This window comes from Octopus bimaculoides, chromosome 16, assembly GCF_046866305.1.
Source record: "Octopus bimaculoides isolate indiv1 chromosome 16, ASM4686630v1, whole genome shotgun sequence".
Classification (NCBI taxonomy): domain Eukaryota; kingdom Metazoa; phylum Mollusca; class Cephalopoda; order Octopoda; family Octopodidae; genus Octopus; species Octopus bimaculoides.
This window is the reverse complement of record NC_142943.1, coordinates 26,608,964-26,636,955: the sequence shown is the minus strand read 5'-3', so window position 1 is coordinate 26,636,955 and position 27,992 is coordinate 26,608,964. Positions and strand designations below refer to the sequence as shown.

The following is a 27,992-nucleotide window of genomic DNA, read 5'->3' as shown; positions in this document are numbered from 1 at the left end:
TATACCGACCGTATAGTTCGGGAGTGGGACCAGTGAAACTGGAGAATATTTGGGCCTCAACATAACCAACGAAGAGGTTCGCGTAGTTGGGGCCCATTCTCGTCCCCATGGCCACTCCCGAGACTGCTGGTAGATATCTCCCGCGAACGAGAAGCAGTTGAGAGATAGGACAAGTTCGGCCAGACGAATGAGTGTGGAGGTGTCGGGTTGTGGGTTGGGGCGTTGGTCTAGAAAAAACTTCAGGGCACACAGCCCCTCGTCGTGGGGGATCACTGTGTAGAGGGGCTCTGGATGTCTAGAGTGAAGAGAAGCTTAGAAGGGCCGGGAGGGAAAGAGAAAGAGTTGAATAGACGAAGCGCGTGGTTAGTGTCATGAATGTGGGAAGGGAGAGAAGCCACTAGGGGGGCGAGGACCCGGTCTAGGTATTTTGAGATAAGCTCGGTGGGGCAGTTGCAGGCGGAGACGATGGGGCGGCCAGGGTTGTTCGGTTTATGGATCTTGGGGAGGAAGTAAATGGTGGGGGTGCGTGGGGTACGAACAATAAGGTTGGAGGCGGTGGCGGGGAGATGGGAGGAGAGGATGAGGTCATGGATAGTGGAGGACACAGTCTGTTGGTAGCTGGGCGTGGGGTCGGAGGGCAGAGGGCGGTAGAATGAGGTATCTCGAAGTTGACGGAGAGCTTCGGCCTCGTAGAGGTCCGCGCGCCATACTACCACGGCTCCACCCTTATCAGCCGGTTTTATGATGATGTCCGTGCGGCGTCGGAGGGATCGAAGGGCCGAGAGTTCGGCTGGGGAGATGTTGAGTCGAGATGGACGCCTGGAAAAGTTATATATATGTATGTATGTATATATACCTTTTGTTTGTCCACTCACACGTATGTATGTATGTATATATATATATATATATATATATATATACACATATATATATATACATATATATATATATACATACATACATACATACGTGTTAGTGGACAAACAAAAGGTATATATATATATATATATATATATATATATATATATATATATATATATATATATATATATATATATATATTTACACATATATATATATATGTTTTACTGTTTTACTTGTTTTAGTCATTTGACTGTGGCCATGCTGGAACATCACCTTTAGGCGAGCAAATAGACCCAAGGATTTATTCTTTTTGTAAGTCAGGTACTTATTCTATCGGTTTCTTTTGCCGAACCGCTAAGTTACGGGGAGGTAAACACACCACCATCGGTTATCAAGCGATGTTGGGGAGACACAAACACACACACACACACATATATATATACATATACATATATACGATAGGCTTCTTTCAGTTTCCGTCTACCAAATCCATTCACAAGGATTTGGTCGGCCCGAGACTATAGTAGAAGACAGGGTGAGCATTGACGGTAGGAGGTGGGTAGGAATTAGTGGGGAGTAGGGGATATGTTTTAATGCAGAACCACAGAAAAGAAATGGTGATACTGTAAAAAGGAGAAGGGAGAGAGAGGGGAGAGAGAGAGAGATGACATGCTGTTGGGTAAGTTGGAGGAGTGGATGGGGGAGAGAAAGAGGAAGGACAGTGTACAGGAAAAGTGAGTGGTATGGTCGTGGGTGAGGGGAGATAAACTGGAGGCACAGTAGGGTTGGGGAAGGGGCGAGGATTGAAAGTATGGGTGGAGAGAGGAGTAGTAAAGGATGAAGGGTAGATAAATAGACAAGTGATTCTGGGTAGAAAAACAGTGGTATGAAAGAAGAACTGATGCTAGGGAGGTGATGGGTGGTGGTGAGTGTCTTGAAAAGGAGGGAAACTGAGTGGAGGATCTAGTTGTGCATATCGCCAATCATCTTGATCCCATGTAATCTCCTCCATATTGTCCAAGATTCTGAGATCAACATCCAGTCTCTTCCATGAAGCTGAAAGTCCTGTGATTGGTGTTACACACACACGCACAAAGACACACACACGCACAAAGACACACACACACACACACACATATATACACAGGCATATGTGATTGTGTATTATGTATGAATATATATACACACACATACATACATACATACATACATGCATACATACATACATACCCATTGACATGCCGCTGGTATTTATAGTGTCAAACATTTTCGGTATGCAAATTAGGAATTCCTTCGTAGAGTAACTGCAACATTTGTTGAGTATATAAACAGTTTGGCTACTTGTTTTTCTGGAGAATGTCAGAATTGTGTGAACGCCTCTGATGAGAATGCAACAAGGTTTGAAAATCAATTAAGGTTGATCATTTTTTTTTCAGTCAGTGGAGAAATATCTAAAATTTGCCTTGTTTATAATTATGTCATGTGTTACACACACACACACACACACACATACACACACACACACACACACACACACACACACATACATATATATATATATATATATATATATATGGGGAAATTAGGAACAGGCTCTACTGGTATGACCTATTTAAAGTTGATTCTTCCCATCTCTAATAATATAATATATAGAAGCTGGTTTTCTAATATTAAAAACAGTACCTAGTGATATTAAGATGAAAACTACTATATAAAAAAATAGAAGCATACAGTATATATATATATATATATATATATATATATGGGAGAATGTACGAAAAAACAACCACAGACGAGGACAGGTGGTGTAAATAACAAAAGGATGTATTAGTATGACGGTCGGGAATACGGAAAGTCTTTGACGTTTCGAGCTACGCTCTTCAACAGAAAGAATACGGAGACAAGGAGAAAAACACGGAGAAAAAAAATTGAATAATGTTCAGTCAACGGTCAATCATAATAATGGCTAATAATGGCTGACCGGAAGTTAGAAATTCTTTTTTCAGGAGAGCTAAGAAAAGGGGGAGATAACAAACGGTGATCGAAGAACGAGGGGATGCGTGTGGGAGATAGAATGCTGGTGATCTTGACGTATGTGGTGTGAAAATGGGGAGGGGAGGAAGGAGTTGGTCAGTTGTAGTGTGTGCGTGGTGTGATGCGAGGGTATTGGCGTGATGTGATGTGAGGGTGTTGGGAGGTGGGGAAAGCATGGGTGGAGTGTGGGTTAGGCTGAGGGTGGGGTAGAGGTAGGGGTGGGGGATGTGGGTAGGGGTGGGTGGTGGGTGTAAGGAATTGGATGGGGAGGAGTGGGAAGGTAGAGTAGGAGTGTGTTGGGGTGTGGTGGGATGAGCTTATGAGGGGGTGTTGACGATGAAGGGGGAAGGGGAAGGTGGATGTAAGAGATGGGAAGGGTGGGTATGGGAGGGGAGAGAAAGAGAGGAAGAGAGGAGAGAGTGTGGGTATAAGAGAGGGAAGGTGGATGTGAGAGAGGGGGAAGGTGGGTAGGGGGGAAGAGAGGAAGAGAAAGAGAGTGAGAGAGAAGAGAGTGAGAGAGAGGGAAAGAGAGAAGAGAGTGAGAGAGTAAGGGTGAGAGAGTAAGAAAGTAAGAGTGTAGAGAGTAAGAGTGAGAGAGAGTGAGAGAGAGGGAAAGAGAGAAGAGAGTGTGAGTGAGAGAGTAAGGGTGAGAGAGTAAGAGTGTGGAGAATAAGAGTGAGAGAGGGGGGAGTACGAGAGAAGAGAGTGAGAGAGAGTAAGAGAGACGAGAGAAAGAGTAGGGGTGGTAGGAGGGAGGGTGGGGGGAGAGGCAGGAGGAGGGGTTAGATGAAGAGGGGAGGGGAGTTGAGCCCATATGGAGCAAAGGAGCGAAGAGAGAAGATTAATCCATGTTCACGGCGCAAACGGGAGTCCGGACGGCTCCTGTGCATGGACAATCCAAACACGGACAGGTGTTGCTGCAAGGAGTGGCCGGCAGAACGGAAGTGGTGTGACACCGGGGTGTCATTGCCAACGTTGATGTCTCGGAGGTGTTCTGCGAATCGGTCGGCCAGGCGGCGCCCCGTTTGTCCGATGTACAGAGAATGGCAGAGAGAGCAGGAGATACAATAGATGATGTTGGTAGAAGTGCAGGTGAAGGAGTCGGTGATGCGAAAGGGTCGGTGATGGGTGCTGGTGAGGAGGGTGGTGTTGGAGAGGTAAGGGCAAGTGCGGCAGCGTGGGCGGGAGCAAGGGAACGAGCCAGGTTGGGAGGTTGGGTTGGGGAAGAAGCTGTGGACCAAGAGGTCCCGTAGGTTGTGGGCTCGTTTGAAGGAGGGGAGGGATCGATTAGGGAAGATGCGGGAGGTGGAGGCGTCGGACTGGAGGCGCCGAAAAGCTCGGAGAATGGAGCGTTGGAGGGGTAGGGTGGTGGGATGGTAGGTGAGGGGAAAATGGAGGCGGGAAACAGCAGGGCGGGTTCGGGGGGAGAGAGCAGATGCACGGTCCACAGAACATGCTCTGGCAAGGGCGGTGTGGATGGTGGTGGGTGGATATCCACGCAGGCTAAAAGGCGAGCCATGAGTTGAGACTGAGTCTCAAAGTCATGGCTGTCGCTACAAAGTCTGCATAGACGGAGGAATTGGGAATAGGGGATGGAAAGTTTTGTGTGTCTAGGGTGGGAGGAGGAGAAGTTGAGATAGGAGTGTGAGTCTGTGTGTTTGTAGTGGATGGAGGTGCTAAGGGCGGAGTGGAGGATGCTGACCGAAATGTCGAGAAAGGGGACAGAGGTGTCAGAGATAGTACAGTAGAAGTGGAGGGCAGGATGGAAAGATTGAACGAAAGAGAGAAACGAGTCAAGATGTTCGCGGGAGAGTGAGGTGGCACCGATACAGTCGTCGATATACCGACCGTATAGTTCGGGAGTAGGACCAGTGAAACTGGAGAATATTTGGGCCTCAACATAACCAACGAAGAGGTTCGCGTAGTTGGGGCCCATTCTCGTCTCTATGGCCACTCCCGAGACTGCTGGTAGATATCTCCCGCGAACGAGAAGCAGTTGAGAGATAGGACAAGTTCAGCCAGACGAATGAGGGTGGAGGTGTCGGGTTGTGGGTTGGGGAGTTGGTCCAGGAAAAACTTCAGGGCACGCAGCCCCTCGTCGTGGGGGATCACCGTATAGAGGCTCTGAATGTCTAGAGTGAAGAGAAGCTTAGAAGGGCCGGGGGGGGGGGGAAGAGAAAGAGTTGAATAGACGAAGCGCGTGGTTAGTGTCATGAATGTGGGAAGGGAGAGAAGCCACTAGGGGGGCGAGGACACGGTCTAGGTATTTTGAGATAAGCTCGGTGGGGCAGTTGCAGGCGGAGACGATGGGGCGGCCAGGGTTGTTCGGTTTATGGATCTTTGGGAGGAAGTAAATGGTGGGGGTGCGTGGGGTGCGAACAATAGGGTTGGAGGCGGTGGCAGGGAGACGGGAGGAGAGGATGAGGTCATGGATAGTGGAGGACACAGTCTATTGGTAGCTGGGCGTGGGGTCGGAGGGCAGAGGGCGGTAGAATGAGGTATCTCGAAGTTGGCGGAGAGCATCGGCCTTGTAGAGGTCCGCGCGCCATACCACCACGGCTCCACCCTTATTAGCCGGTTTTATGATGATGTCCGTGCGGCGTCGGAGGGATCGAAGGGCCAAGAGTTCGGCTGGGGAGATGTTGAGTCGAGAGGGACGCCTGGAAAAGTTAAACCGGTCCACAGCGCGTTGGCAGGCGCCCGCAAAAAGATCAACTGCTTGGAACTGGCCAGGAGCAGGCGTCCACTGGGATGGTCGTCGGCCCAGGTCAGTGAAGCAGTCCTCGTTGGGTGCGGGTGGTGTGTTATGGAAAAGTGCACCCAACCTAACGCGGCGCACAAAGCTGTGGACATCGGCACGGGTTTGAAATTCCTTGCAGGATGGAGTGAGTGGGATGAAGCGCAGACCCCCATTGAGGATGGAGCGCTCCGCCTCAGAGAGAGGGAGATCTGGGGGAATGGTAACGACAGACTGAAGTGGAGAAGTGGTGGGTGGAATAGAAGTAGGGTTAGGAGGGGCGGTCGGGATGGTGGACGGCTGGGAGGGAGGGGGTGGAGTGTGTGTAGGAGAGACAGGGTGGTTGGGTGTGGGTGGGAAAGCACACCAGGGAGGGAGAAGGGTGGTGGAGGGGTTGGGGTAGTGGCATGGGGTGTAGAGGAATAGAGGAGTGAGTGAAGTTTGCGGAGCTTAGTGTCGGTAAGAAATGCATGAAAGAGATGATTAAGTTGAATGATAAAGCGCAATGTATTGTGAGCATGGGAGGGTGACAGAGAGGAGAAAAATATGGAAAAGGCTGGAGGAAGAAGGCGGTCGATAGTGTGGATTTTAGAGAGATTGAAGCGAATGGTGGCCCGCATAAGGCGGTAGGATGTGGTGCGGAGTATGGGTAGAATGGTGGTAGAAGAGTGGAGAGTGGGGTGGAAATGGAGGCGGAAACCCTTAGGGATGGGGCGGTGATGTAAGCAGCGACTGAGAAACGTAATATGACTAGAGAAACGAGTCTTCTTGAATATGAGTAAGGAGAGTCGTATAGTAGGTTGAAAGTATTGAGAGGGAAGTGTGCGGAGGTATAGTTTTAGGCGGCTGTGGAGAGTAAGTTGGAAAGATTTGTAGTCGGGCATGATAGAACGAGAGAGAAAAGAAAATTAGACGTGGGAAGGAGAATTACAAAAGGTGTGGTGGAAAAAAACAAGCGTGATGAGAAAATTGGACGTGGAAAAAAAATTTTTTTTAACAGGTGTGGGGGAAAAAAATAAAGGCATGAGGAGAAAAAACGAAAAAAGGGGTTGTGAGAAGAAAATATGTAGCGAGGTGGGAGAAAAAAACAAAGCAAAAAGGAAGATGGGACAATAGGGAGAAAATGGGGTGACAGGGAGAGAAGAAACGAGAGGAGAAAAGAAATGGAGGGAGAAGAATACAAAGTAATAGGTGCAGATTAGAGAAAACAGATTAGGAACATCCAGAGTACGAAGAGACGGTAGGTGAAGGAAAGTGAAGGAAAAAATAAAGATGATAAAGGTAATAAAGGTTTACAAAAGTGGAAAAGTTCAAAAGTTCAAAAGTTTTTTGGATGTTGTGGTATATTGAGGCGATTTCCAATCAGAAGATGGGTCCAGTGTAATCCGTGGGTAGGAGAGGTGCAGCCGGAGGGTGTAAAGTTCAGAATCAAACAGTCCAGAAAGAGTAGATCCAGAAAGAAAGAAGGTAGAATCCAGAAGTTCGTGTGTGAAGAGAGGAGACAGGATTAGCTGGTGCGACCACGTGAGCGTGCATTATATGTGGGAGAATGTACGAAAAAACAACAACAGACGAGGACAGGTGGTGTAAATAACAAAAGGATGTATTAGTATGACGTGTGTGCGTGGTGTGATGCTAGGGTATTGGTGTGATGTGATGTGAGGGTGTTGGGAGGTGGGGAAGGCATGGGTGGAGTGTGGGTTAGGCTGAGGGTGGGGTAGAGGTAGGGGTGGGGTAGAGAGAGAGAAAGTGCATGTTAGCTGGATCTACCAAATAGAGATAAAATAGAGTTCTACCTACTGCAAAAATAGCAGATAGCTATGGCTCTACCAGTCTGAAGAATAATAGCTTGGTCTACCGGTATAAAAGATAGCAACTAGTCATATCAATGTGAGAAAATATATGAAATTATTCATACCCAGAATATACAGCATTCATTTTAAGCAAATCCATTCATGAAATTCTCAATAAATCATTCATCACAATTCAGAACTATTCAAGAATATTTTAAGATTTAAAAAAAAGCTTACTTGTTTGGGTTTCTGACCAGATGCCTGAGCCATTTCTTGACCTTCTGGTCTGCAAAATCAATAAATGGTAAAATTTCAGGTTAATAAAATTAATTGTCAAGATGTGTATAAAGATAAATATTTAAGTCTTTATCCTTTAGCTGTGAACGTCGAATAGAAAAGTTGTGTTATTGCAAGGAAAGAAATCAAGACAATGGAAAAGAAACTCAAGTTTAAGAAATAAAATGGCAAGTGAAAAGTTATTCACAGAAAGAATGATTCAGTTAGAGATGAAAGCTGAGAGATAAACAAAGACAAAAGGAAGCCGAGAAATTAAGAGAGAATTTAAAAAGAGGCAATTTTTCAAAGAAAGGTAAGTAGAAGTATGCCGAAAAGTGAAAAAAAAGGCAGAAAAGGTGGAAAAACTAAACGTAACAGAAGCAAGTGATAAACAATAAGAACAATAGGAATTATACCTTAAAAATAATTCTATTCTCATACATACATACATACATACATACATACATACATGCATACATGCATACATACATATATACCAGGTAGATATGTACCACGTAGGGCTGGATAAACTGCGGTTCCAGTCTATGGTTGATAAGTATCAAATAGGCTATTCTGGTTGCGCACACAGAGAAACCTAACCTTATGAATATTTAGGACCTAGGAGCTGGTCAAAAATACGTGTTATGTTGAATTGTACGTAGTTGGTATACGCTATGGTGTCTGACGAGTCGTAATTTTCCTCAGTGGATTATAATCAAATGAATAATAACAGACGATGGATAAATGTCAGCTCATTACAGCTGTTTTTTATGCATTTTTTTAACAGAAAATGAGAATTTTACTTCATTAGAAAAAATCTGTAATTATCAGAGGAAACATAAGTTTACAAACATAAGAATATCACAATGATACGGAACAAAATGTGGAAAATGCGGGCGGCCTAACCGTGGTACATGGCCCCACTTCTTGGAGGGTACAGAATTTCACTTCAAACAAGATGAAATATTTCAGATAAAGTTAAATTTCAACTGTGCCTCTGAGAACCTAATCTACGTTGTCACCTGCTTAGTTTGCAGAAACCACAGCATAAGTCAAGCATGAAAGTCCCGCAGACGAAGAACAACACTTCAAAACAACAAATCCGCTTCCCACAATATAGACACTAACAGGTCAGTGAGCACATAGATAGATGTGTTAGGAATCATAAACCAAACTTCCTAATTTTTCCTTTTTATCAATGTTACCAGAACACTTCAGTGCAGCAAAGACTAAATAAAGAGGCAACTTTCAGTAATAAATATCAACCATAAATTAACATGAGCACAGAACTTAATACAGGACAACACTAACCTTACTAATACCAATAATCCCACTAATCCTCATACATCTCATATACCATTCATACCCTATCAATCATATTAATCTAGCTGCATCACTTTCAAAACTGCTTACCTCCCTTACATACAGATCTATCGCTCAGGTACTATTAGACCCAACAGCGTTTGGAAATCGGTTTTGATTCAAAGTCAGTGCACAGCGATGACGAAACCGGTATGACTTTCTATATTGACTCATGATAAGGGTTTTTATACTTCTTAATTCCATCTTAAATCATTTAATTGTATGTGTATATCTTTGTTCTTATAAATAGAACCATCACTTTTATATCTAGTGTGCATTTTCTTTGTTTCTTTTCACTTTTCCCCTATTTATACCACCTGTAGTCTTTTTTCTTTGAAACCTGTTTCTATTAAATTTTACAACATGTGAGATTGAAAATGCCCAGGTAATCAAAACACTCGGTTAAAATCTTCAACGAAGATATACTAAAGGTCCTAAAAGAGATCAACTCAAATTTGAGACTCCTAATTAGCAAAATTGATTAAATTAACCGATTTACAGTGGCAAAGGAAAAAGAAGAGAAAGGAAAATTTATGGAACAAGTCAATCGACATTTGACTGAATTATGTAGCATTCTACAATCGTCGCCTTTTAATTCATGTATAAAATGAAAATCCTCATGTAAACGATACACATGATAGAACCACTCCTCCCTCCATTAACGCAATCAATTAAAAACCGCATTATCCATTTCTGGAACGAGAGACTTAAAGCTCAAATACTCTCATTCTGGAATAGGATTAAAACAACTACAAGGTGGAAATATATGAATGCTGGTTAAATTCTACTTCACTAATCCTACTACGTAAATTTCAAATTAAACCAGTACTTAAGTAGCAGGACCAACAAAAAGCAACTAAAGGAGAAATTGCCGTTCGAACAAATTAAGACAGAAATCGAACTCTTCATACCCAGAGCTTTAAAGAATGAACAAAAATTGAAAAACATAGATGTGGAAATATATACCGAGTTAAGTAGACCTTCTGATGGACAACTCTTGGATAGTGTTTCCGAAATATGGAAAACAATATGTGAAGTTGAAGAAACCAATTCCGTACAACGCTGGCAAAAGCAAGGTAATTTTTACTAAAACTATGAATCACAGTTCAACACAGAAAACATGTCGGATAACCCCTTCCTGAAGAAAACGAAAGCGAAAACTCACACAGAAATGACCTCACATTTTCCTAACTCAAACTGCAGATAATCTTGGGGATACAACTTCACCAACCCTTCCCAACTTTTGCTGGCAAACTATTGTCACACGACTAATAGGAAATCGACTTGAAATAGAAAATCTAGCCGCAATTTTCAAGGTCCCCTTTACCCAAATCAAATGATCCATTGAACCCTCCAATCTGACCAAAACTTACAAAAACAATTCCCTACCAATCTGCCCCATCATCCGACAGACGATGACGCACGACTTAATTTTCAGTATGGATACTTTAAACATTCAACTAGACGCAACTTAACTAGACAACATAACATTTTCCTCTACCCACATTACGAAATTAATAACAGATTTAACCCAAACCACATCAACCATAGACAATGTAACACCCCTCAGAATAACCATAATCTAGTCCACTACACATCCCCCCCCCACACACAACAAACATACTACCACAGACGCACTTTACAGACAATTTCTCCACACCAAATAAAATACAATACAGACTTCCTACTACAACCATTTTTTAGACCTAACTCAGAGAAAAAAAGATGTAAAGTGAAAGAAAACTTACATGAACAACTGAAAATAATCAACCTATCAAAGAAAATCCTAAGTAGTACATAGACTAATATTTTAGCAAGAGGTTTGAAGTTTACACCAACACGTCGCAGATCGAACCCGAATGAAATCAACGATAAAACTATGGACTTTTGCTGAAAATTGCGTTTCATACAAGCACTTCATAATTACAACGAAAGACAGAAATAAAGCACTTGATGACTTTTATGAACACATTACCAATTTTCCATTTAATGCCCTACAAAAACAACGAATTACCCCAACTTCAATACAAATGAAAGAAAAAAACTTAATTGAGTTCAAAAACGATACAAACCTGACCATTAAAGAAGCTATTAAAGGAAGTGCGGTAGTAGTGATGGACATAGAGTACAATATCAATTTAATTCTCTCCATGCTGGAAAACAATTCTTACTGTGAGAAGACAGAGCACTATAACCCACAGAATATGCTTAAAAACTTATCCTTCTTAATTAACATACATGGAAAGGGCTTCCCTAAAAAGAAATGTATTATTTATCCAAGATTCATGGAGCCTATGCATTAATATTCCAGCCCCTACTGACCTCAAAACTAAGACCCATCATTATGAAACTCACCGTCTGAGCAATTTCCTCGACATTTTAAACCATTTTTAAAAATATGATAAAAGCTTCATCAGGAATGATTTAGACATGCTTAACGACCTCCCAAAAACAATAAATGAAGGAACCCTATTAGCATCATTGAATGTGGTGAACTTGTGCATCAAAATCCCACACCATCATGACATAAAAGCAATCATCTTCTGGCTACAAAAATAACCAGAAGAGATCCCAGGACATCAACCACATCAACCACAGATTCGTAATCCCAGTACTGAAATTTATCTTCCAGAACAACTACTTCATGTTGGGTACAGTTTACTATCAACAATGTGTGTAATTTCAGTGAGGCCTCGTGTTGCCCCATTGATTGCGAACTTTGTAATCTAGAACTTAAAATATACCAATTATCACAACAAAAATATGGTACCCCAAAGGAATTAGACATACGAGCACTAAGGGAAGCTACCGAAATACTACACCAAATTTAAATGTACTCCTATACATCTCCACACATAACCCCAGAAACAATGAGGCATTCAACATCATCATCCAAAATTTCCTCATTCCCACTGGGGATAAAACAATGAAGGAAATTTTGGGCTCACACAAAATTATCAAAAGCAAAATGCAACCGAAATCATTGAAAAAATATTAACTGGTGGAAGACTATATACCTTAACAACGGGATCAAAAGTGAAAGATGAGGACGGCCTAACTGTGGGATATGCTCCCACCTTTTGGAAGGTACGGAATCTCACTTCAAATAAGATGAAATATTTAAAGTAAAGTCACATTTAACTTGTACCTCTGCAGACCAAATCTATGCCATTACCTAGTTAGGTTGCCAAAACCACTTTATAGGAAAAAACACGAAGAATAACGCTTCAAAAACAACAAATCAGCTTCCCACAATATAGACACTAACAGATCAGTGAGCACATGGATAGATGTGAAAGGAATCTTAAACCAAACTTCCTAATTTCCCCTTTTTATCAATGTTCCCAGAATACTTCAGTGCAGTAAAGACTAAATAAAGAGGCAACTTTCATTAATAAATATTAACCACAACTTAACATGAACACACAACTTATTACAGGACACTACTAACCTTACTAATGCCAATAATCTCACTAATATTCATACATCTCATATACCATTCATACTCTTTTAATCATATTAATCTAATTGCATCACTTTCAGAACTACTTACCTCCCTTACCTACAGATCTATCGCTCAGGTACTATTAGACCCAACAGCGTTTGGAAATCTGTTTTGATTCAAAGTCAGTGAACAGCGATGACGAAACCAGTATGACTTTCTATATTAACTCATGATATGGATTTTTATACTTCTTAATTCTACCTCCTATTTAATTGCATGCATATATCTTTGTTCTTATAAAAAGAACCATTTCTTTTATACCTAGTGAGCATTTTCATTGTTTCGTTTTACTTTTCCCCTATATATATATATATATATATATATATTATATATATAGATGTTTTCGATCTAGTCTGGATTCTTTGCCATCAAATTTGATTGCAAAGAATTCAAATTTGATAGCAAAGAATACAAATTCGATGGCAAAGCATCCAAACTAGATCGAAAACATCTTTATATATAAGGACTATAAGGACCTATAGTCGAAATGTCAAACTCATTTTGCGTTTTTTTAATTGACTATTTTGCACACACACACACGCACACACACAGCCAGCGTTTTATCTATTCCTGTTCGATATTTTAACCGGAAATTGGAGACCTTATAGTGCCTCGTTGCCTTCCAGCTGTTTACTTTTTATAGTGCCTGGTTTACCTCTTCAGTTGTTATAGAAGTCCAGAGTTGTTTAGGAGCTGTTTTTGTTACTTTGAAATACCTTTTCCGAGGTTTTTTCCTCACCGACCACATTTCTTTCCAAAATTCTTCCACATCTTCTTCTATTGGCACTGCATTGATCCCTATTTTATTTTTGCCAAGTTCTAGGTAGAATCTTTTGAGGTTGGAGTAGAACCGTTTGTTTTGCTCAAAGAAATGTTAGCGTTTCTCGTACTGGCGGATTTTTTTGTACTTTGGCGGATATCTTGCTTTAGCTGTTCTTTTACCCCAGGTATACCTTGTTCTAGAATTTTGTATTTCCATAGTATTTTACTTCTGTTCTTGTTGCTTAGTAGTGTTGATTGTCTACTAATTTCCTTAAGGACCGACAGATCCTTTCTTTTATTTCATTTCTTTTTTCTAAATATTCTTTATTCACATGTTTTTTTGGGTGGGGTGGGGGGTGATTCTCCTGTTTGGATGGGTTTGAGGGAGTATCCAGCTCTGATATATTATATCATTTGACCTGATCATACTGACGTTTGTTTCTGTGGCTATTAGTTCCGTGACGGCCAGGTTCTTGTCATTTATTATTAATGTGGTTTTATTATCAATCCTAACTTTTGGGAGGTACAATCAGTGGTCCATACTGAGAATTGTGCCTTTCAATTCTCTGATTATATTCATTTTTAGAGTATCATAATCATTAGGTTCACCTTCACTGTTTCCATGCTTTAAATTTGTTTCGCCTCGCCTTCCTTCCCGTTCATATTTTTGTCCGTGGTGTTCTGATTTTGTGCATCTTGCTCATCATTATACATTCCTACAGCCTGGGTTTGTTGTCTTTCGTTGTTTACCTCGCTTTTGTTGGACATGTTGCGTTTGTCTTCGTATTTTACACTCCCAGTGCTCATAATATTATTTGCCGTTGTTGTGTGGTCACTATCTACAATTTCTTGATGTACACCGAACCGCAAAAGAAACGCAATTTTTTTCAAATGTCATTTTGATATGGTGAGTATATTCCGGTAATGTAAGTGAAAATATTCCAAAACATGCTGGTTTATGGCTGAGACCCAGATTGCAGGTAACCTTTAAACTTTCCCTGAAACGAGACGCCAAAACGCAGCTGTGCTGAATGTCCTGGGTGGCAGTCGCAAACAATTGAAATGAAAACCGAAATGCACGTGCATCTCGTGGAGGTTATGGGTATAAAAATGAACTTGAACCGCATTCCTGGTATTCGTACTTTCTCGTTTTTTGTTTTTTTTAGTTCATTATTGGATTACTGTTGGTTTGCTTGTTGAATTTGCTGTTGTTGAAGTTGCTGGTATTGTTGAACTCTCTTTCTCTTATATCATTTTGTTGTATTAATTACGTTCTGCGTTTCGCAAACAATTTCCATCTTATGCGCTATACCTTAGAGTGGATAAATAGGATTCCTGGCAAGGGTGGGGCGCTAATACATTTAGACCTGGCTAAAGTTTTCGATTGGGTTGACCATCAGTATCTAGTGAAAGTTCTGGCGGCGGTCGGACTTAACCCGATCTTCCGTGGTTTGATCATCTCATCATATAGTAACATCGACTCGATCGTTCGGGTGAACGGCTGCTTTTTGGATGTCTGCTCTCCCCACTTCTGTATGCACTTGCTCTCAAGCCCTTATTGCAGGTGTTGAAGGGTTTCAGTGGAAGATCAGTAACGGCGTATCAGGATGACATCACCATTATCGTATCCGAGGCGGAACACCTACAGATGGTAGGTGAAGCCGCTCAAGAATACGAAGCGGTGGCAGGAGCAATAATTAACCGCGAAAAGTCAGTCGGCTTGCTTCTCGGAACCAGGAGAGGCAAGTCGATGCCGTCCAACAGCGTCGTGGGACGTTGGACAGACGGTCCGGTGAAAATGCTCGGGGTGTGCTTCGGGCCAGACCTACAATTAGAGAAAAATTGCAGCGAAGTCACGAGCAGTGTGGCCTATGTAACCCAGAGCTGGTCTGGGTGACGGCTATCCCAGAAAGAGAGGGTGGAGGTCTCAAATATGTTTATCGTGTCTGTGATCATCTACCACCTAAGCGTCGTGCATTGTCCTGATTCGTGCCTAAGCAGGAATGAACGATTGCTCTTCCGCTTTTTGTGGAAGAGCAGAGGACCTCTTGTAAGGCGCTCTATCTGTTGCCAACAACCGCTGAAGGGTGCGCTAGGGATATCTTGGCTAATGATGCGCAAGCACGCGCTGATGCTAAAGCATCTTTGGTTTTACCTGGATGGTGAACGGGTGTGGTCTCCGTTTGTTAAACTGTTGCTTTCTAGATTCACCAGTTTTAGTGAACTAGAACCATGGATCAAGCGTAGACCAAAGTTGGGTTCTTGGTAGGCCGAGTGTCGCAAGGCATCCGTGCTCTTCTGCCGCAAGGGCAATGCTGATAGCGTTGGTTCTACTTCGTCTTTATATAGAGGGTAAGTAGAGGCTAAGTGTGACGACATTCGGGCCAGAGGACATTCGGGGTCAGGAACCCTGGACAACTTCCAGAGGTCCCTTGCCTGGCAATGTTACCGAGGAGCTCTACCTGTTCATGATAAACTAGCAAGGCATGGTGTCACTCATGTTCACTCAACTGCCCAAGATGTGGGCGGGAAAGGGAAACCGTTCGCCACACATTCTTGCAATGTTCGGGAATTTCAAAACTGGTTTTTCGTCGAACGACTGTTGTCAAGTCTTGGAAGAGTACAGCTGTCGTCCGAGTCAATTATAAAGATTGTTTCATCGCCCTCTCAGAACAAAGAGGAAATATGTTTTACAAGAGAAAAAAGAATTTTGCGATTGTTGCGGTAATATCTGTGTCGGAATTGGAAGCAAGAAACACACGCCGATGGAGTGTCAGGGGATGAGAAATAAACACTCATACCCAGCAGTAAGGACGTTCGAGTTGTCAGAATTAGAGTAGGTAGAATCCCACTGTGGATTGAACCTGAACGGATGATACCAGCAATCTTTACAGAAAGTGAGAGAAGAGGCTACAGAGATATGGGGAGAATTAGGTTTAACTGGACCCAATTTGTGAATTGATGGGGTTACGCTGTGGAAGTGAACTGTATAATGAATCAGTATTTTTACGAGGAAATGCCAGAGACAGTGGAGCTTCCAAACAGAGACAAATTGGAGAGGATAATGATTGGGAGGTCTCCAAATTGTTACGGATGCGGCGAGAGGAGGCACTTAGAAAGAAAGTGCCCTAGATTAATGGAAGTTGTAGATATAATAGAGGAGAAGGATATGGCTCTGAAGAATGAATTTGTGGAGGTTAAGGCGAAGAAAAGAGAAAGGAGAATGTCTCCGCCGACAATGAATCCTAAGAAGTATAAAGCAAAGGAAGAAGGAAACCAACCAAGAAAGAGAAGTAGAAACAGTTCACCTGTGGGATCGCCTAAGGAGAGTGTCACAGAAAAATCAACGTCTCTAAGAAAACACGAAGTCGTTCATCTTCACAAACAGTCAGACTCACAGACACAGAAACATTCAAACATACAGAAAACAGAGACACAAGATAACCTAGAAGTAAATATACCCAAAAAGACAGACTCACATACGAAACACGCCTATTTACAGTCACACTAACATACTGTCTCACAAACGCACAAACCTACAGACATACAAGCACAAAAAAGCTTAGACAGACAAACACAAGGAAACACAGAACTACAAAAACATAAGAACGCAGAGTCACAGTTACAATGCACAGGCACACAGGACACACACAGAAGCAAATTTTTCCTAGTGACATATAAGACATCGCAAAAAATAGAGAAAAAGATTTCAAGATGGAAAGAGACTGTCAAGGTGAACTTAGAAGAAAGCTATGACAAGAACATAAGATGTATCTTGATGGATAATACTAAGTATAGCTCGTTAAAAGAGGCCTTTTCTTCGGATATGAATCCGCTGGGGCCGGTGGTGGAATTTGTGGAGATAAAAGAAAAGATAAAGTGGTGAATATCATCTGTTTCAAAGACTGTAAATTAGAGTGTTAAATCCTTTTGTATTCATACTGATTTTTAAAAATTGCGAACATTTGTAAAAGTTTTTGAATTTTAAGTTCGAAAAGAACGAATAACCTCGTGGTCATCTTGGAGCGGGGCTGGGATGTTCTTGTTTATCAAAATCATCTTCATTATAATTATTTCACTTTTCTTTCATCATTTCATGCGTTTTTGTCCCCGCATGTGTATATATGTCCCCTCTGTGTTTGGGCCTTGTGCCTTGGAATTAAAATTAATTCGTAATTTCTCCGTGAAAGAACAATTGTTGAGTGGTTTAATTTGCTGAAGACTTCTGGCCAGGTACGTCGAACTACTAAAATTGTTACTATTATCGTTAATTTTTTGCGTTTTTCAAAAGCACACAGCTTGTTCAGCAAGCTTGTTTTGTATTGTATTTTTTCCCGTTCGGGATGCAAAGTAAGATGCCGGAGATGGACGACGAGAAGGAACGAGCAGGAAGCTACGCGTCGGTGGCTGGCAAGCAAAAGAAGATAGTTCCACAGTTGGAAATGAGTACAATCAACATCTTCAGTTTTGACGTAAATGAATGTTACTATTATAGAGAAAGCGAGGGGTCGAAAGTGAAGTTGCTCCCCTCCACCGGGGAAATTAACCAAAGACCTGAGAAAGACGATAGTAGCGTATAGGACCTTATGGTTACCGCGAAAGGAGATTGATGTGGCTCCGGAGGAAATCATTGATAAATGCCTCGAACCAATGAAAGAAGTCATCTCCTATTACACTCGTGGTAGGAAGTACGGTACAGTAGAGGTGAGATTTGCCACTGTAGAAAAGGCAGAGAAGAACGCAACTGATCAGAAGAATGGCTGCTCCTGCCAACCTACCTGGGGAAACGGATTGCTAGGGTAAGGGTTGGCGGGATTCCGCCAGAAATAGAACCAGCATGGTTTGTAGCAGCCATATTCTCGGAATCAAAAGAAAACCCAGCAACTGCACAGACAACAAGGTCGCAGCAAATAAATTGATGGGGTAATGCCCTCGAATTAGTGGTCCAGGCCACACAGACTGAATTCCGGTAGTGATCGAATTACCAGAAGAAATGAAATTGGCAATAACAGTGGAGGGGAGACCTCCATCTTGCTATGGCTGCGACCAGAAGGGGCACATAAAAAAATGTGCCCCCAAAAGGAAGAAGAACCAAAGAATGATGTCGAGATCCTCACTGAGACCGAAAGCGTGGAGAAGCTGGCAAAAGTACCCAAGGTGCCACTGAAACGGAACGAATCGACCAGGAAAGTGCTGGGGAAGACCACAGACTAGTATCTGGAAAAAGGGAAAGAAATGTTACACCACCAAAGGGTACACAAGTGAACAAAAAGAAGTCCCATACACATCAGACAGACAAAATGTGAAACTTTAAAGAAACAGTTTAAATTAGATATAGATCCACTGGGGGTAGAGGTGAGGTTTGAAACCCTACCTCCAGTGGTGGAATTTAATGAACTAAAACCGTATTTTGTTGAATAAGTATAATTGTGTTTAAATTTTGTTAAATTAACGGTTAACGTTCAGATAATTGAATAGTAATAACGAGATTGCTCGCGGGTGGAGCGCGAGCAATAACGTTCATCCTCATTTGTATATTTCATTTCATTCATCGTTTTATTTATATGTCCCCATGTGTATTGTCTTTGTATGTCCTTGTATCGTCTCTTCTATATTTAATCTCTTGTGGGCGATAAAAAAAAACAAAATCCTTCCCCTCACTTGGTCTTTGGATTAGTTCATTTCGTACGTGAGTGTTGCATTGTTGGATTATTGTTGTTGGAACTCTTCTGCGTTTTTTTTATCGCTAGGTTTGTTTACGTTGTGTTTCGCAGACTGTTTTGAACATTGTCCCCCTCATTTGAGTGGGGAATTATTAATTTTTATATTATGTGGCATTTCTGGGAATTTTCCCCAAGCCATGAGTTGCCCCTCTGTTGAGGAAAAAACTGAAACCAAAATGGTTAACATGCTTAACATGCTCTCAGGCAAGGATTTTCTTGAAGGTCGCCCACAAGAACGGATAAACAAAGCAAATTTCGCCGCTGCAGCTGGTATACCAAGGAAAAAGCTTAATGTGAAACCCGAAATTTTAAACAATCACAAAGAGATGTTTGAGTGGGATGGACACGAATTGAAAGCCACCCACCCCAGTGAATTTATAGAAAGCACGACCAAAAAAATTGTTCAAAAGTCTAGTAGTAAAGGAGAAAAAACAAGAAATACCATCGGATCCTTCTGATTTGGCGGGCGCCACTTGTTTTCTTAACGAAACACTTTCAAACTTGGGACACTGGTAGAATGTGTCATATAAAACATCTTTTACTTTTAGTGTTATTGAGAAAATTTGATCTTTTTAAAGTTATTTCGTGTTAAAATTGTCGTATTTCGGTAATTACAACCAATCACTGACGTCTATTGAGGTGAAGACAATTACTGCTGTGGAATGTAGACAACACGTTGTGCGGTGTAATGGGATCTTTTCCCTTGAATAAAATTAGTGCCGTTCTTTGTCAACAACAACTATAGGCGGTACTGATATTTATAACATCGTTCGTGCATTTGTACTGGTTTTAGCTTTAGGGTTTTAGGGTCAGGGTTCAGGTTTTAGAGTTAGGGTTTTAGGGTTAGGGTTATGAGTATTTTTGCCAAAATACTCATAACCTTACAAATAGAATTAGCTTGATCTACTAATCTCAGGTCAGTCACATTAAACATACCCTTCTCTACACAAAGTGCTAACATCCGTTTTCTATAACCCCTTATTTTAGGTTCATTTTCCAAGTAGCATTGCATCACTGTCCTATTTTCTTCCCTGACTCATTTCCTTCTCCTTACTCTATTATCTGTTGATGCTGTTTTAGTATAACAGCAGTCGTCAGTCTGCATCTGCACTGAACCACTACCGAGTAAGAGACTTTCCCTTAAAGCTCCAACATCGTTTCCATTGTTACCACCAAATTTCCGTGTAAATTCATGTCGATCATAAACTGAGGTAAGGTAAAGCTCGTTACCATCATCAACATCATCACTATTGTTATTATTCGACATCCCTTAGTTTTTATTATTATTATTATTATTATTATTGTTTTTAAAAGGATTGACGTAACTCTTCACAAAGGTAAATAGTCAAGACGAAGAGCGCGATTCGATTGTAAAATATTTTATTATTATTACTATTATTATTCACTAGTTTTATTTTTACAGCGTGCTTTCACTTCACTACCGAGCGCAGCTCTGTGCGCCTTGGGTATCTGCTGTGGTTTGCTGTGGTGCTCTTATGGTTACTGTATTGAAAGTGTTTTGTGTAGTATGTGTGCAGTACCCAGTAGTGCAATTTTCTGTATGTTATATATATTTGTAAGTCCTGGTGTTTTTGTTATGTATTTGTCTGAATATATTATTATTATTATTATTATTATGTGTATTGTTATTTAGATTTGATCTGTCTATGTATTGCTTTATGTACTGTTTTATTTATCTATCAATTTGTCTTATTTGTTACTGTAAATGTATCTTGTTTCACGACGATCCTCTCGATTCTCTATCTCAGAACTGCTAGAATATTACATGTACCCAGCTGTATATTATAAAAACAGTAAAACGAGGAGAAGACAAACGCGGAACTTGTTTAAAATGTCACCTGCGGAGATGCATTCTACATCTGTGATGCAGGACAATTGACTGCATAGCCCCTCACCAATGGGCTACAAGTCGAGAATGAGTTGAAATAATTATATTGGTTTTGAACAAAGAATCTTACTTTCTGTGTATGAGGTATATATATATATATATATATATATATATATATATATATATATATATATATATATAAAATATATATATATAAAATATATAGTTTTAGGGAAAATAACCAATTTTCAAGAACTCATCGATGAAAATCCACTATTGGTTATTTTCCCTAAAACTATATATTTTATATATACTTTATCTATAAGGCTCATTTTAATTTTTTATAAATTGATTTTAATTGAGTTTTTTACCTGTAATTTTGGATTTTGTCCCTAATATTATTATATATATATATATATATATATATATATATATATATATATATAATATGTGTATTTATTTTCTCTTAGCTAATTATTAACTCTGACAAAATAAAATGGTTAATAGTTACCAGGGTAGCAAAGTCCACAACATAACTTTGGTGTAACTCCTGTTTATGGGGTAGAAACTCCCTTTTAATTTGAGGTATATTGAATAAATATAAGTTTAAATAAATGGAGTTATACGCATGTATTAAATGATTTCTTATATATGCGTATAACTCCATTTATTTAAACTTATATATATATATGACTAGTTGACATTACGTCGGTGAGGGTTCCAGTTGATCCGATCAATGGAACAGTCTGCTCGTGAAATTAACGTGCAAGACATACTTAAACACGTAACCTTAACGTATTCCCCAGAGAGTCGGCGTGACAAAGAATGTGAAACCGCTGCCCTTTTCAAGTAGAGGTACAACTCATTTTTGCCAGCTGAGTGGACTGGAGCAACATGAAAGTATCTTACTCAAGGGTACCACGTGCTGCCGGGAGCCGAACCCACGAGAATACGACCGTTACCTGAATACCCTAACCTCTATGCCAGGCACCGTCATGTATACCTTTATACTTATTGGGTCATATAATAGATAGTGGACTGGAGCAACATGAAAGTATCTTACTCAAGGGTACCACGTGCTGCCGGGAGCCGAACCCACGAGAATACGACCGTTACCTGAATACCCTAACCTCTATGCCAGGCACCGTCATGTATACCTTTATACTTATTGGGTCATATAATAGATAGTGGACTGGAGCAACATGAAAGTATCTTACTCAAGGGTACCACGTGCTGCCGGGAGCCGAACCCACGAGAATACGACCGTTACCTGAATACCCTAACCTCTATGCCAGGCACCGTCATGTATACCTTTATACTTATTGGGTCATATAATAGATAATGCGCTTTTTTTAGACTTCTAGTATTTTTAAAAATTAAATAAAGTTCCTTTTTACTCTAAAGTATACTCTCCATCATTTTTGACAATGCTCATCTATCTATCTGGTAGACTTGCAAGGCTCCTCTTCCAAAATTCAATTACCCGTGACGAAAAATATTCCTCCAGTATTCTTCTGACCTTGTTTACAGAATTCATATTTTTCCGTCCAAATGATTTTGAAGACTGCGGAATAAATAATAATCAGATGGGGCAATGTCCGGCGAATATGGTAGAAAGGACATCGTTTTCCAGATTCTGCTGGGGAAAACAGCGGCCGAAATAGTTTTCATGTTTCAAACAGTTTGTAGGGTCGCTGCCATGAACAAAAGTTTACAAATAGTTCTCACACTTTAGAAATTCTCACTTGTGGCTTGAAGAGCAGCCTCGTTCAGTGCGACCGTCAACCTCCTGAACGAACGAGAACATCATGAAAATTCACGAACAGACCTTGGAGGAGCGTCGCCGAAAAACGGATGGACTTGATATGAGTTACGAGTACTGGAGCTTCTGCGAACAAATTTTGAGCGAGGAATTGCGAATGAAAAGAGTTGCAGCAAAATTTGCGCGTCGCTTGCTCACAGAAAATCAAAAGCAGTCACGACTGAATGCGTGTCGTAAAGTGAGAGAACAGTTGGAAATGGATCCGGACCTTTTATCGTAGGTCCTCACTTGTGACAAAAGTTGGTGCTAAGTGTACGACCCGTAAACGAAGCAGTAATTCAGTCAATGGAAGCATTCAATGTTACCACACACCCAAAAAGTGCGTCAAATGAAATCCAATATCAAGACGATGCTGATTTGTTTCATTGATGTGAAACGAATTGTCCACCTAATGTTTTTCTTCCTCCTGTTAACCAGACATTTTGCTTGGTAATTTTGGAGCATTTGTGAGACACGGCAAGACGAATACACCCCAACGAGTGGCAAAGTGGAGAACGGTGGTTTCATCGCGACAATATTCGAACACACACGTCCGTGACTGTCAGACTGTTTTAACCAAAAATAGCATGATCTCGCTTACTGACTTTTCCTATTTACCCGATCTTGATCCCTGAAACTTTTTTTTCTTCCCTGGAATGAAAAAACTCCTTAAAGAAAAACATTTTCCTGATGTGGAAGAGGTGCAGGAAAAACGACGGAGGAGTTGAAAGCATCACTTCGCGAGAGTTCAAGGACTACTTCGCTCAGCGGAAAATGCGTCTGGACCTATGCATTGCTTCAGATGGAGAATCTTACTATATTGGGCGTTATTTCCGTCTATCCGTCTCTTTCTCTGTTCCCTCTTCACGGCCAGACGGCTGGATCAGTGGTTACGATATTATTTGGGATTACAAAAACGGTCGTCAGCAAGGTTTTTACTATTAAAAAAATCTGAATGTATGATTATTGCGTGAATACCGGTGTTTGAATTAATAAACCGCCTTCGTATTTTTATTGAAAATTCACCGACCACGAGTAATTCTGGATTTTCATGGTATAGATTGTGGCCCCCATCATAGATACGAAGGAGGTCATGAGGACAGTTAATAGCGAAAATAAAATGGAAAATGTGTGTCAGAAAAAGTATGTCTCAGTGTGATTATTTAGTGATTATTGAAGTGTATCAGACTCGAGCAGGATTCGAAACAGCTAATCGAAGCGGCTGTTGTTTGCATGTCAGTTTTATCATTCAAAATAATCCAAGATACCAGGACATCCGGACATTATTCGCATAGAACAGTGACAGGTAAGTCTTAGTTTGATATTTTGCAACCCTAAAGATTCCGCTCGCGCATTCACAGCAAACAAGGCACAGGGCCAGACTTCAGATCGGGTAGGAGTATTTTAACCCGCTCCGATGTTTACACACGGCCAGTTATACGTCGCTAAGTGTAGAGCAACAGACTTCAGTAATTTTAAAATTAGTGTCGACCAAACAGAAAATATCGTCTACAAAGAATTGATATTATCGAAAGGAATATGATTCATAATTTAAATAACAAAATTTGTGAACTTTGAACGTATGAGTATAAAGAAGAGTAAAATAGTATAAAATCTAAACTAAAAGTATATCTAAATAACATTTTTTGTTCTTTATACTTTTTATGTAGTGGTCGAAGGAAGCTCTGGCTTTCGTTTGGTGTGGTCCACATAACCATTCATGATACAGAACCTGGGAGCCTATTTCAGTTCGGGAGTGAATCGTCATCACATGTTGCAACACATGTCATTTGGCTGCAATGGAATGCTGCATCACCAACAATAATGCGATTTCTCGAAGACTTCACCCAGTAATCTATCGAATTCATTTACACATCTTTCAATACATACTGATGGTACGAATTCCCTCCCTCATTTTATGCCTCCATCGTGGATGGGTAGATTTGTTGAAGGTGATAAAAGTATAAACATAAAAATAAGTGAAAAAATAATATTGCAAATTCCGGTTTGGGTGGGGTACCTCCCTGGTATATAATGCGTTTGGTGTTTATGTGCACGAGTATGACAGATGTATGCTAAGGTAATTGCAACAGTGTTGCTGGGTATGAGAGGGGAATTAGCATTGGACTGAGATTTGGTGGTGTGGAGAGAAAAAGAAAGAGAGGAGTGGTGTACGTATATAGATGTGTGTATCTGTTTATTGAGGAGATACGGTTACAGGATATATGCCAGTTTGGGAGATCGGCCGGTGTGCTGCGTTGACTTCGGTTGCTAGGCCCCCTGGACACGGTGGTGAGACAGCCATAGTTGAGGTGAAGCCAATCTTAAGGTGGTGTATCAGGTTTCCCTGCGGTCATTGTTTTGAAGTTCGCCAGGAGAGCGTACCTCTGGTGGCAACATTAAGATAGTTTGTTTCCTGTTGATGGATACTGCAGGTTGGTGGAAATGTGGAGATGTTCAGAGAGGCAGTGTTGGCAGCTGAGGGTGCCGGATGAGTAATGAAGGGACTGTCGATGATGTTCCATTCAATTTTGTGGGTTTCATTCCAGAGGTCGTAAATTCGCTAAAGTAAGCGAGACAAAAAGGTGAAATATTTTCTATCCCTGCGTCTAGGCGTAAAATCTAGGTTAGCCAACATGTTTTTTGTTAAGAAACTCGGAAAAAATTTCCTTCCTTCCAGCAGATACAGGATGATATTTAACAACACTCTCAAACGTGCATAGGTAATTATGTTCTCAAATGTCTGATCAGAGTAATTTGTCGTGGTCAGCGAGAATATTTTTTTCATCAGGTCCAAGATATTTTTTTATTTCGTTTTGATGGATCCAGTACAAGTTGAGCGAGAAAAAAATTCATCTATTAAGTAGCAATTTTACCTACTGATTTGTTGAAACGTGGTTACCTAGACAGTTCATGTTAGCCACTTCAATTTGCTGTCAGTTCGGCATCGATGTAGGAATAGTTTAGATGGGTTTCCATTAAATGATACAGTGTGTCATTTCAGCAAGTCAATTCTCTCTGTATGGAATCTTCTATTTTTGAGCATTCAGTGATGGCTTCAATTAAGGTATATTTTGTAAGATCATCGAAACGAAAGTTGGTTGATGTTTGTGAATGTCTTGATTAAAACTTTTCAGGAACCTCCAAAAAGACTTATGGCCTAATGGCAGCGAGTGGTGGGAAGCATTTTTTGCCTGGGTTAATGACAGAGATTGATGCTGTGTGATAACCGAGATATTTGTCTAACAGTAAATAAATCTAGATTTCGTTGTGTTTGACTTTACTGAGGTTGGGGCAGCAAAGTTTCATCACCGATAGTAGTAGTAGTAGTAGTAGTAGTAGTGCTGGTGTTGGTGGTTGTATGTATTCTTTTATTCTTTTACTGGTTTCAGCTGCTGGACTGCGGCCATATTGGAACACTGCCTTATTATTGTTGCTTTTCTCTGATTTTTTTATAGCTTCGTTGTCGCTCTATGATTGAATGTTGGTCTATGATTGAGTTTGTAATCGCTGATCTCCCGTGAGTGTATCCCTGAATGTTTGGTTGGTCCGATATCGTCGTTAGGTGTTCATCCAATGCTTTTTTGAATGGTCCAGTAGTGGTCCCTTTTATGTCTAAACTCTTTGGGTAAGCAGTTGAATACTTGAGGACCTCTGAATATTAGACTGGTATACTATCGTGTTTTTGCTTGTAAGGTTGAAGATGGTATATTTGGAAGCCGATAGTACTTACCAGTTCGAGCATTAAAATTCGCATTAATGCCAACGTTTGGAACATACTCCTCCAGGATCTTGTATATATATATATATATATACAATAGTATATCTCTCGCATCGGTGTTCAAGAGAGTAGAGAGGCAGAGCTTTCAGTAATTAAGGCCATTAACCGAAATTAATTTATTGGTGAATGTTCTTTGTAACCCTTCAATTTCTTCTATGAGATCGGGTGAATTTGGATCCGTAGCTGTGAGCAGTAATCTAATCTGCTCAGAACTAAGTTTTTCCATAGAGTTAACATAATTACCGGTTCTCTTGCCGTGAATGTTCGTAAAATCCATCCTATGAGATGTCTGCATTTAGAGATCAGTTTGGTCATGTAACTGATGAAAGATGCATCATTTTACATGGTTATTCCTAAATCTCGTATGTGGGTGGTGCTCTGAATCATTGTATTATCTGGCGCCAAATATTGGGCTTTATGTCTATTCCCTCTATAATGAAGGGCCTGAAATTTTGATGCATTAAATTTCATATTATTTTTATTCACCTATCGATAAACGATGTTTAGGTCATTAAATTTCATATTATTTTTATTCACCTATCGATAAACGATGTTTAGGTCATTTTGGAGGGAGATGGCATTTTCTGGAGTTTAGATAGCCATTGATATTTTTGTGCCGTCAGAGTAACTCATTAAATTGACCGATTGCACTTGTGAAAGTATACCTGATAGGACTATGGTGAATAATAATGGACCAAGAACCGTACCCTGAGGTATACCACTTATTATGGGTGACTTTACTGAGAGATAACCGTTTGCAGCAACAGATTGATTCCTATCCTGTAGGAAGTCAAAAAATCATTCTCTGAGTTTCCCTATGACAGATGATTGCACCATCAATCTTATCAAACGTTTTAGCAAAATCAGGGGTATGCAGTCAGCGTCCTTTCCATTCAGGAGATTATTGAAGATAGTGTTATGGTGTTGTAATAGTTGTGTCAGACAACCTCATCCAGTCCTAAAACCATGCTATGTATTATCTAAGAGATTGTTTTCTTCAAGGTATGCAGTTATTCTTTTTCGGGCAATGCGTTCTACAATTTTAGATCTGTGAGATGTGAGAGAAACAGGTATCTAATATTTAGCTTCAGCCCTGCTCCTCCTTTATAGATAGCTTTTACTGTTGCTTCTTTTAATAATTCTGAAAAAATGCCGGTTTCAAACGACGTTTGAAATAGCAACTTTAATGGCATGGCGAGACTGTATTGCAAGTTTTCGATAGTATGGTTTGGAGACCATCTAGTCCTGATGCGGAATTTGAATCTAGATCGTTAATAACTATAACCGTCTTCTTCTATAATATCTAAAATCTCTAGACGTTTCTGTGCAGTAGAATTCTGGGGATCGAAGAATTCCCTTGGATTATGCACTGTTTTGTCAATCATAGGATGTTGAGAGAAAGCACTATTTTATTGATTCAAGTGGGAAAAGAACTTCGGATTAACTTTCATATTTTCCACTGCTCGGTGTTCCATTAGTGAAGGTTCCTTTTTCATCAGACATTT

The 27,992-nt window shown here is 40.7% G+C and overlaps 1 protein-coding gene across 8 annotated transcripts in view; it reads right to left on the bottom strand.

Moving 5' to 3' along the window:
- Positions 1-27,992, bottom strand: part of LOC106871768 (uncharacterized) — a 1,221,261-nt gene that overhangs the window by 1,038,777 nt on the left and 154,492 nt on the right. For all 8 annotated transcript variants that reach the window (XR_016244689.1, XR_016244690.1, XM_089364843.1 and 5 more), the window contains exon 9: positions 7,666-7,714. Coding sequence is in view for 6 of the 8 variants with exons in the window: in XM_089364843.1 (XP_089220969.1) it covers positions 7,666-7,714 (49 nt within the window). In the remaining 2 variants the exon portion in view is untranslated. The remainder of the gene's footprint in view (positions 1-7,665; positions 7,715-27,992) is intronic.